The 11,307-nt window shown below is 41.8% G+C and overlaps 2 protein-coding genes across 2 annotated transcripts in view; one reads left to right on the top strand and one right to left on the bottom strand.

Moving 5' to 3' along the window:
* LOC109464185 (galactokinase-like) overlaps nt 1–8,128 on the bottom strand; it is a 9,748-nt gene extending 1,620 nt beyond the window's left edge. The window contains exons 1-7 of the mRNA XM_019761119.1: nt 7,897–8,128; nt 6,635–6,824; nt 5,725–5,843; nt 4,712–4,851; nt 3,694–3,875; nt 1,337–1,487; nt 639–801 (exon numbers count right to left, since the gene is read on the bottom strand). Of these exons, the coding sequence (XP_019616678.1) occupies nt 639–801; nt 1,337–1,487; nt 3,694–3,875; nt 4,712–4,851; nt 5,725–5,843; nt 6,635–6,824; nt 7,897–8,115 (1,164 nt within the window). The 5' untranslated portion in view covers nt 8,116–8,128. The remainder of the gene's footprint in view (nt 1–638; nt 802–1,336; nt 1,488–3,693; nt 3,876–4,711; nt 4,852–5,724; nt 5,844–6,634; nt 6,825–7,896) is intronic.
* An 846-nt stretch (nt 8,129–8,974) lies between these two features.
* The window catches only part of LOC109464163 (tropomyosin-2-like), an 8,025-nt gene continuing 5,692 nt past the window's right edge, over nt 8,975–11,307 (top strand). Inside the window, exons 1-2 of the mRNA XM_019761101.1 lie at nt 8,975–9,104; nt 10,538–10,651. Of these exons, the coding sequence (XP_019616660.1) occupies nt 10,538–10,651 (114 nt within the window). The 5' untranslated portion in view covers nt 8,975–9,104. The remainder of the gene's footprint in view (nt 9,105–10,537; nt 10,652–11,307) is intronic.

Genomic DNA, 11,307 nt, shown 5'->3' with positions numbered 1-11,307 from the left:
TGATGTGACTGATGGTGTCCTGTACAGCTTTATCTGACAGCAGGGTGACAGTACAGCCACCAAACCCTTCACCGGTCATCCTGGACCCGCACACATGTGTACAATAACACCGGTACAGTAACACTGGTACTGTAACACTAACCTTTATGTGTCTGATGGTGTCCTGTACAGCTGTAGCTGTAGCTGACAGCAGGGTGACAGTACAGCCACCAAACCCTCCACCAGTTATCCTGGACCCAAACGCAGTAACACTATAGTACAGTAACACTAACCTTGATGTGACTGATGGTGTCCTGTACAGCTGTAGCTGACAGCAGGGTGACAGTACAGCCTCCAAACCCTCCATCGGTCATCCTGGACCCAAAGGCAGTAACACTGGTACAGCAACACTAACCTTGATGTGACTGATGGTGTCCTGTACAGCTGTAGCTGACAGCAGGGTGACAGGACAGCCACCAAACCCTCCACCAGTTATCCTGGACCCAAACGCAGTAACACTGGTACAGTAACACTAACCTTGATGTGACTGATGGTGTCCTGTACAGCTTTAGCTGACAGCAGGGTGACAGTACAGCCACCAAACCCTCCACCAGTTATCCTGGACCCAAACGCAGTAACACTGGTACAGTAACACTAACCTTGATGTGACTGATGGTGTCCTGTACAGCTGTAGCTGACAGCAGGGTGACAGTACAGCCACCAAACCCTCCCCCAGTCATCCTGGACCCGTACACACCGGTACACTCCATGGCTGCTGACACCAGGGTGTCCAACTCTGCACAGCTTACCTCATAGTCATCCCTGCAGTAAACATCAAATGCCACTGTTACCAGATATAGAAGAAAATTCCATGATGGTATAAAGTGTTCTAGCAAGCTGTGATCTGAATTTTTTTCAAATCTTGACCATCTGAAAAACTTTTTCCTGCATTTTGAGGCACAAATTTTGCAGTAGTCTACCTTAATTTCTCTCAGTAAGCAACGATGCACCAAATATATATTATTATATACACCATTTCAGCTGAGGAAATGTTAGTAAAAGATCATTTTTCTTTATTATGAGTTAAAATTTTAATCTTTGTTCCAACACAACAGCACGGAGTGTCTCACCATGAATTTTCAGTCACCCTTGTCCATTATATAACAGTTTATCAGATGTCAAATCAATGCACTATGCTGACTTTCTGTAGAAGCTCAACTGGATGAACTAAAAATTCATGGGAAGTGTTTCTGTTTTCAAAGAAAATAAATACAATATTTTACAAATTAGATTCTACAAAGTTACAGATTAAGTTCCATTTGAATCAATCTTTTATAGTCACTGAGTCTTTGCTCACCGAAGTGAGTTGTGACTTTCCACCATCAGTTTTCCAAACTTGGCGTAATCTCGAGCTCGGAGGGCGTCGGCAGCCTCGGTAGTGCGGCGGATCTCTCCGATAACATGGCGGGCACGACGAAAGACCACAGGTTCCAGCTTGGACTCTTGAGCTGAGAAAAAAAAAACAAATTTGATGTATATTAATAAATTTTGCATGACTGTATATAAAACTATTTGCCTGTGGTGTAAGTGCTGTTGGAAAATTATGATTTTAGTCTACTTATCAGAGTAATAATGTTTGATTACTTACTACTAGTATTCGCCATTGAACGGGTCATTGTAAATGACCAATTTTTCCCTCTTTATATTATAATAGGTGGTTAAATAATATGTAGCAAGTCACCTATGACCATCAAATAAAACCACTGAGGAGTTAATGGTTTTGAGGTTTATCGGTCACTGGTCAGAAGTTTTGTCACTGTGAAGACCATTTAAGGAAAAAACAGGGCATCAAATTTATGAAAATAGCCTGGTAGGAGCAGTAGGCATAGCCTCCGTATCGTAGCAGGCTTATAGAACTGGGGGTTTGGTGGTCTTCGGCTGTTTTCTGATTAGCCCAGTTCTAACGGGGGGAATTCAACCAGGCCGGCTATGTTGTCTATATGCAATCAGAAAATAGCACATAAAAGCTCCCAAAGACCCTGAAGACCCCCAAACCCCCCCCAGTTTTTGGCATGCTATGGAGGCTATCAAGGCTTAGTGGTGCAATTCTAGTAAATTAAATGAAGCAAAACTGATTAAAAGCTATTGAATGTTATAAGAGAACTGCAAGACTTAGTGCTTATCTTACAAATACCACATTGCTATAGAACCAATCACATATAACACATCTAAAGTGTTAGGCCCGATTTAGACTAGAAACGCTTAAGGGGTTTTGGCCAGGGAAACGTTTCGGAATGGTTAACCGTTCCCGGTCTAAAGAGGAAAAAACGGTTTGTTATGGGTTTTCGCGGACCGTTTCTGAAAACCACCTCCATCGTGGTTTTCGACCGTTTCAGAACCCTTCAGCGGGGGCCGAAACGCGTTTTGCTAGGTCTAAAGACAAAGGGTTTCTTGAAACGGTAAACCAGGTCACGTGTCATATGCTAATCACATGCTAATAAGCCCGCGGGTGTCCATTTTCTGGTAGATTCGCGCCATATTCGATTGTGCCCATTTTCGCCATTCTATATCATGTATTTCTCGAATTTTCGTCATCCTTCCTTTACGTCTGGGGGGATGGCAGAAGGCCAGGGGAGGGTCTGGACCCAAGAAGAGACCCGCTGCTTGATCAGCTTGTGGGCCGATCAAACTATACAATCCCGCTTTGAGACCTCGCGTAATAGGGAGGGCATACAGATGCTTGTGGACGGGCTGGTGGCTGAGGGGTATTTATGCACCCCAAAGCAGGTTCGGGCGAAGTTCAAGGCCCTGAAACACATTAGTATTGTAAGGCCAATGAGGCAAACCGTAGAAGCGGCTTGGGGAGGTCATCATAGGTCACTGTGGGTCAGAAACATCCTGCGCCACGGGCGGCCCGAAACGCTTTCTCCTCTGTGTCTAAAGACGAACCGTTTTCCGTGGCGAAACGTTTCGTACCGTTTCGAAACGGTATACCGTTTCTAGTCTAAATCGGGTCTTAGTCAAACTTTGAAAAAAAAAAAAACTTTGACAAATATAAAAATGCTCCCCTCCTCCCCCACCATTCCCTACCACAAATAAAATTTACTACTAAAATCAAAGAACCCACATATTATAGAAGAAGAGGGTAAATTCGTCTTCCATTGCCTAAAAAAAAGAAGTCAAACCCAGTAAAACTAGTACCATGTATGTTGTAGAATATAGTATAATGTTAGACGTAGATATAGTCTCACATACCACTGTATTTTCTTTCTATGTTGTTTGTAACTGCAATTAGCCCTCGGGCATGTATTTGCAATAAACTTTCTTTAGGCCACACCAATTTAATCTCTTGGTAAACGGATTCGCCCGCTTCATTTTTTTCTGATTGGCAAATAAAAATAAAAAATTCAGAATCAACTGCATAATGCTCATATTTTGCCCTGAACAGATGAAAACAGTCCTTTTCTTTCTAGTTGTTACAGTTATTCCATTTTTCAATGCAATGGTATAATTAAAAGTTAAAAATTCATTGTTTAAATTTTGAACCAGCCTGGTATGTTGACTTCATGGCTCCTATCATACCATTTTGGGCCATGATAGGATGCCTAGGCCTGTTTTTATTTTTTTTTCGCCCGCCCGCTCCATTATTTTTCTAGAAAAATCCGTTAACCAAGAAATTAAATTGGTGTGGCCTTATCCAATAAAAGTAGAAACCTTCCAGATCTTCCATGGAGGCCTCTCTGAGACTGTTCTTGGCGAGGATGCCGGCTGCCTGCTCACACTGCCGTCTCCTGGTGGGGTACTCACTCCCCGTCAGCTCATGTCGCACGTTAGAGTTGGTTACCATGACAACCACATCAGGATTGTCCAGGGGAACCAGCTCAGCAGCCATGGACCTGGGTGTGCAGTCAATATTTAGCCTCTGTAGCAGACTTATAGAACTGGGGGTTTGGTGGTCTTCGGCTGTTTTCTGATTAGCCCAGTTTTTTTTGTGGTCTAAGAATGGGCTGTTTTCTGATTAGCCCAGTTCTAAACAGGGTACTACAACCAGGCCGGCTATGTTGTCTATATGCAATCAGAAAATAGCACATAAAAGCTCCCAAAGACCATGAAGACCCCAAAACCCACAGTTTTTGGCATGCTTTGGAGGCTACAAATATTAGTGAGGGCTTAAAATTAAAACTGTGTCCCAATGGCCACTGACCACTAAAATCTAGGCTGAGACACCTAAAAAGATACTTTGGGACATTTTTGGGACAACAGAACAATAATAAATCATTATTACCAACATCAGAATGTGAGCCCCTTTTTTGTTTATCGGGCACATGTCCCGGCTTTTGGCTCCTTAAAAGCCCCCCGCCTATTAGTGACTGTTACAATGTACATGTACTTACTGTATACTATTAGAAACTACATGTATTTGCCAGAGGCCACAAGGCTCTTGGCATTTTACTGAGTATCATGTTTTTTTTTTACTTTGGCTGTGTCTGTATTGGATACAATATGAAAAAATACAAGCAGATGTCAGGATAGAAAGACTAGCTGAATAAAAAAAGAAGTAACACTGCACGTAACCATTTATTACGTATTGATAATTATTACAAAATGCCTCTCTTCTATCCTGAGACATGTGCATTGTCTGAATTTTCAGTTTAAGTCTTGCCACCTCTCCTAAATTTACTGTTGAAAGTGTTGCCAAGATACCCCTATGCAGTCACTCTTTTAAACTAACCTGCAGTCCAGTAGAAGTGCATGTCCCTCCTTGCCCATGACAGAGATGAACTGGTCCATGATTCCACAGGGCATGCCTGGGAACTCATGTTCAGCCTTCTGACAGGCCAGAGCCTTCTCCTTCAGACTTACAGGGGAGTGCTATAACAAAAAGAACAAAAAAAACTTGTTATAAATCAGCTCTCAGAATTCAGGACCTTCTCCTTCAGACTTACAGGCGAGTGCTGTAACAAAACAAAACAAAAAAAAACTTCTTATCAAGTCAGCACTGAGAATTCTGCAAGGTATTATAATATATTACTGTCATACAGTTTGTATATAAAACCTCAGTCAAATTGAGATATAAACTCATATTCAAACAAATTCCTGAACTCCTCTTGGACTCATCGGATTTTCATTGTGATGAAGAGTCCTGAGCTCCTAGAGCTGCTATTGGCAAGTTTGTTTTTCTATATATATATATATAGTGATGAAAAATTACTGAGCTTCTGTTGGTAGTTCTCAGAGAATGGGAATGATTGTCTTCAGTTAAAAGCTGCATGGCAACATTAGATCTGGAGCAGGAGGCAAATCAGCCTGACAGACTCACAGAGTGAGAGATTACAAAACATAGGCTACCATGTTTTAAAACTCAGTAAGTTGAAGAAGATGAAAATTAAGCCTAGGAAAATCAATCTTTTGTTTTCGAATTCAGTTGTGAAAAAAAGAGTAGGGTCAGCAGGTGGGGATTTTCTTCTTAATGAAGACTTTTTTTTTGGATTTCAGCTACAATGATCCAGCAAATAAAGTTTAACATAACTTCAAGAAAATGTCTTAATTGCTTTTGAAAATGCGTTAAATGATGTTTCAGAGAGAAATTTAGATAATTTGAAATTCAGATGCCACATTGAAAATTTTATGGCCTTACCAGTGGTCAATAAAAAAAGGCTAGGGTCAGCAGGTTTTTTTTTTCTAGGGTTGGTTGGAAAACCAAAAACAGTCAACATTTTTTAAAGACCATAGGTCAGATCTCACCTGTGGGTTGAGCTGTTCCAGGAATGTGTACGTTGCCACTTCCAGGGAGGCAGAACTGGACAGACCCCCTCCCAGGGGCACAGAGGAGGCCAGCACAGCGTCAAACAAACTAACTTCACCTGGTAATAAAACATTAGTCTGACTCTGAGTCTTTGGTCAAATACATCAAATTCATACAATTCCCAACCCCCATCACAAATATTGAAGAAGCAGTCTGATGTATAGAATCTGGCCTTGTAATGATGTATATATGATGTATAGACACTGTGTGTTAGAATTTTTACTACTGTTAGTTTATGTTTGATATATTCTCTGTGTGTGGTATGTGTGTACATGTCAGAAATGACCACAGGAAGAATAGCTATGTAGTTTGTATGCTAAATGCAGAATAATAAATTCCTGATAAAGGAATAAGGAATTATGAACCCCATAACAGTGATGAACCGAGATGAAAGGGGTACAAACTCAGTTACAGCAAAATGTTAAACTTTATTCCAACACAAGGACGGACAGAGATCAAAGTTTCAATGACCATAATAATTAATGTCACCTTCATCAGGATAATCAATTATAAACCAATCCCTTCCAGTTCCAAATGCACCATGAGAGCTTCAGTTACAGACACATGACCTTATTCTGGGTTCTTTCTTACATGCATGGGGTGTGGCTCTCCCCAAACACGGGACTTCTATTTAACATCCAATCTGAGGGATCTCCCCTACTGAAGACTGTAACTCATTTTCACCTGAGTCAAGTAAGAAACGTTACGTTATTAGTAAGTGCCTTTCCTAAAGTCAGGATTCAAACATGTGACCTCTTGGTTCTGAGCCAAACACTCTGTACACAACCCCACTGCACTATAAAACGTTACTAGAATTTTCAGTCAAAGATATTCTTGAAGATTAATTACCCTTGAAGTTGGCCACGACTCCCTTGACGTAGTTTGCCCAGGCAGGTTTCCCTGGTTGCAGAGGGTGGTCAGTACTGGGGACGGGGAACTCCACCTGTTTGGGTTCATCTGCATCCTGGGCCGTGGTGAGAACACGGCAAACACCTGTGTCTGTCCTCCTCCCAACAACGACTGTCACCATGGGCAGGGCCTGTCAATCATCAACAACAACTGTCACCATGGGCAGGGCCTGTCAATCATCAACAACAACAGTCACCATGGACAGGGCCTGTCAGTCATTAACAACACCTGTCACCATGGGCAGGGCCTGTCAGTCATAAACAACAACTGTCACCATGGGCAGGGCCTGTCAATCATAAAAAAATATCATCATCAGAAGGCCCTAGTCAATCAATTACACACAAATCACCATGGCGATGACCTGTCAATCATAGACAACTGTTACCATGGAAACAGCCTGTCAATCACAGATGTCAGCTGTCAGCACAGGTGTACAGTCACACAAACACGTACACAGACACACTTGCACACATGAATACACACAAACATGCATACACACACAAACGCACCCACATACATCACACACACAAGTACAACCACACACACATGTACACACATACAATGTACATGTATTGTACAATTGCTAATTATTAACTACATTGTGCATCTAAATCAAGATAAACTACAATAACATTCAAAAGGAATGTAGTGCAAACGTGCCTGCCTGACGTTGAACACCATATATCTGGCTAATCTATAACCATTAACGTTACACACCCCTTTATGAGTTTTCAAAGTACAACATGCACATTCCACACTGCCCTGGTAACGTTGTATCATTAGAATTACAATTGTGTGAGGACACAAATTATGTATCAGATTCTAAGATTTTTTCACAAAATTTGCAACCTACAATTAAGCAGTCCACTTAGAAGAATAAGTTTACAAAAGTTTTACCAGAACTCCATGGAAATGTGAATTGATCTTCATGTATATATATAGAACTCTGTGAATACTAGTACTAGTATAATTTTTTTTTTTAATCCAGAACCTTGCTCAGGTACGGTTCTGGATACATGTATCCAGAATCTATCCAGAATCGTGCCTGGGGCAAATCTACGTTCTTGGATACGCAGAGACAATCCAGAACTAAGTATGCCCGAGCCTAACCCTAACACTTAACCCATATATTTCAAAGCATAGAACTACAGTGTATTGCTAGTAGGCACGGTTCTGGATCCAAATACATCGCAGTGCAATACCATAGGAAAGACGAAGCCCTCGTTGTAGTCTGTGTGCTCTCCGATCAAATTGACCCTTCCGGGACCGCATACTGCAACCGTCGGCTTCTCTCCGTACTGGTCACGGAACGTGGACACGGCTCTGGCCACCAGTTCGGCCGCGGACTCTACTTTGGTCACCATGTTGGCTCGTGAAAACAGCTGATCGCAGGAAGGGGGCGTGGTCAATCCGCAAGGCATCACGGGATGTGGCGGGTGATTTGAAACACAGAAAGGACTGTAACCAGGATTGTGACGTTACGAACAACGTGTTCCCTGTTAAAAATAACACAAACACTTCATTCTCTATTTGTTGTCAGATTCGACCCATAAGAAATTAATTAATGTTGAGCATAAAATACCCCCCAAGCCTCAAAAACACACGGAAAAACTAGATGTTTAACGTCAATAGGATACCTTCCTGTGATATGCAAATGATCCCATGCGCTATGCATTCTAGGAAACTCGTGAATAATGACTAGAGGTCAAAAGATCGCATCCGGGTCGTTATGATTTTACGAGGATTACTCGATGATAATGTCATTGTTTAGGTTAGATACCCTGCCGCGATAGGATGTGGTTTCCTGTATGTGCATATACACAGACTAATCATATTGATACGAATATTGATAACTTTTTAATATTATGATCATATTATCATATAGCCGGGTGACGTTGACCAATCAGAAGGCTCCATTCTACATTCCTTATAACGCCGTAATGTCACAAATAGAGTCAAAACCGGGTATTTATTTATCCCATTCCATACAATAAACAACCCAATAATCACCCGCATATGACCTTGGGTGACCCATATAGAACACGATTCTCTTCTAAAAAATCCAAAAATAACTTGAGTTGTGTTCCAAGGACCTCGGGTGGCTCCCATAAGAACTTTTCAGATTTAATTCCTTCACGTATAATGACTTCTCCACAGAATTGCAGGGCACAAACTTTGTATTGTTTGCCTGTAGTGTATTTGTTATCTATCAATTGAAACACAAAGAATCGCTGACGAAACCTGCTCATTACAATATTCAAGTAGGTCATTATGATAGTCAAATGGGGTGTTGCTGGGGCGAAAAGTGACCAGGCATTAGCATACTGGAAGTACAGAGCACGACTGCACAACGACTCGAGAGCCACACCAATCAACACCGCAACACAACACCACAAACCAAGGCACAAACGTAAGTTGTTGTTTTTTTAATGCGTTTCAACTTCATTCCCGAAATGGTCTATGGATACACTATTTATGACAGTACACTCTCTACAACGTGCATGTACAGAGTAAGAGTGATCAGCTAGGTGTTTGAAAACTATGGTGGTTGACGTATTTTCGTATCCCACTTTTTTCGGGGTGACACCTTCTACTTTGCTGACAATTAGATTAAACCGACATTTTCCTATTTGAATTTGCTATTAAATGTAATAAACAGTATGCCTTACAATGCCACTCAGAATAACAAGAACAGGATGCAGCTACTAGGTGCGTCTTGGCAAAGGTAGGGGGAGGGGGACTTGAAATGCCCCCCCCCCCCCGCGCCTTGCCGTATCAGTCTTTCTATGTAAACTGTCTTCCTTATGATGTTTTATTTTAGTGTCAGGTTGGCAGAAGTTGATTGGTGGTAGCACATAAGATCACATAATCGTCCATGGGTCCGTCTAACCCCATGATTTGATACATTTTATCTCCATGGTTTGTTGTTTTGTTTCTTAACTCAAAGCATTTTGTTTTCTAACTCAAGGCATTTTGACTCACTTCACTGGGATTTTCTAAAAAAAAAAACTCTCGGTCTTTCAAGCAGCCAAGTGCTGTAGGCAATTGCTGGTCTCTCTTCGGTGCGGATTGAATTTTATTGCCGCCCGACTCAAGTAGGCTCCCCGGTAGGTTTTGCTCGACGGGAGTCTGCCGTGCAAAATATATGCGGAGGAAAACCACTACATCTCCGAAGAGAGAGCCCGCCTCTACTACGATGAACTGGACACCAGGGTATTTCTGGTCAAACCGGTTTATGCTGAACACAGACTAATTATGCAAGCACAGATAGAAGAATAGAACAAAAGACACTCTGCGGGAGTAAATTCTTGGACCACGTTTAAATTAACTAGCTATTTACCAGTAGTACAGGATGAGATCTTATCGGGGCCCATGGAGATTACCGATACAAAGATTTTTCTAAATTCAAAGCTGTTTAAGTTCCTATGCGGCGTCTTAGATACTATGAAGTTACATAGCGAGATTTGATTGTTTTCATTAAGGCATTTTGACTCACTGGGATTTTCTATAAAAAAAAACCAACAAACTCCCGGTCTTTCAAGCAGCCAAGTGCTGTAGACACGTGATTTTACCGCACATGCGACGTCAGCACCGGGTCAAAGTTCGTCTGAAGTCGGTATCGCCCCCCCCCCTCTCGTCAATTTGTGCAATGGTCAGCTTTTATTTCTGGTACGTTGATATACAATGTATCAGTAATCAAGGTTACAACCGCCGGCCAAACTAGTCATTGACCTTGGTGTGAAATGTGGAATAAAAGACCCACTGGGAGAAACAAACGAAACAAAAAGTGTTAAAGGTAAGTCCAGTGAATTGTGCATGCTGCTGTGTAAATCATGCCCACAGATGCAAGCTGTAAAAAGCAAGATGGCATCTCTGAAACGGAAGCTTGAGGAGGCCGAGGAACAGGCCAAAAGTGCAGAAGAAGAAAAGCAAGAAACCGAAAAGAAGGCAGACGAGGTAAAATTAAAGCACATCAAATCCATGATTGTATTCTAAGGTTAAATTCCACTGCGTACAATTATTACTAAAACGGTAATATTCGGACGCAAAAATAATACAGGTTGTTTACCTTGCTTATAGATAGCAAAATAATATCAAAATACTGCTCTGTTTGTTCTGATCATGCTACAAACATATTCGTGGTTAGTTGATTATGAACAAGTCTTAAGCACCTTGCAAGTAATAAATACGTAGTTAAGTCGAACTTCCGCTGACTCATTTATACACCATTCTACAAATTGTATTACCTTGACTGTAGTCTGTTCTTCTTTACTGTACTGTATTGTACTCTGCTATTCTCTAACTGTACTCCACTGTTCTCTACTCAAATCCGCGCTATACTATCCTCTACACTACTGTCCTCTACTCTACTCTCACTACTACTCTCCCCACTGTACCCTACCCTACCCTGCCCTTCCCTTCCCTTCCCAACCCTACTCTACCCTACCCTACCCTAGCCAACCCTAGCAAGCCCTACACAACCCTTCCCTTCCCTTCCCTTCCCTACCCAACCCTACTCTACCCTACCCTACCCTACCCTACCTTACCCTACCCTACCCTACCCTACCCTACCCCACTTTACCCTACCCTACCCTACCCTACCCTACCCTACC

This window comes from Branchiostoma belcheri, unplaced genomic scaffold, assembly GCF_001625305.1.
Source record: "Branchiostoma belcheri isolate BF01 breed outbred unplaced genomic scaffold, Haploidv18h27 scaffold133, whole genome shotgun sequence".
In the NCBI taxonomy this organism is placed as follows: domain Eukaryota; kingdom Metazoa; phylum Chordata; class Leptocardii; order Amphioxiformes; family Branchiostomatidae; genus Branchiostoma; species Branchiostoma belcheri.
Note: the sequence above shows the minus strand (reverse complement) of the source record. Positions and strands in the feature narration are given on the sequence as shown.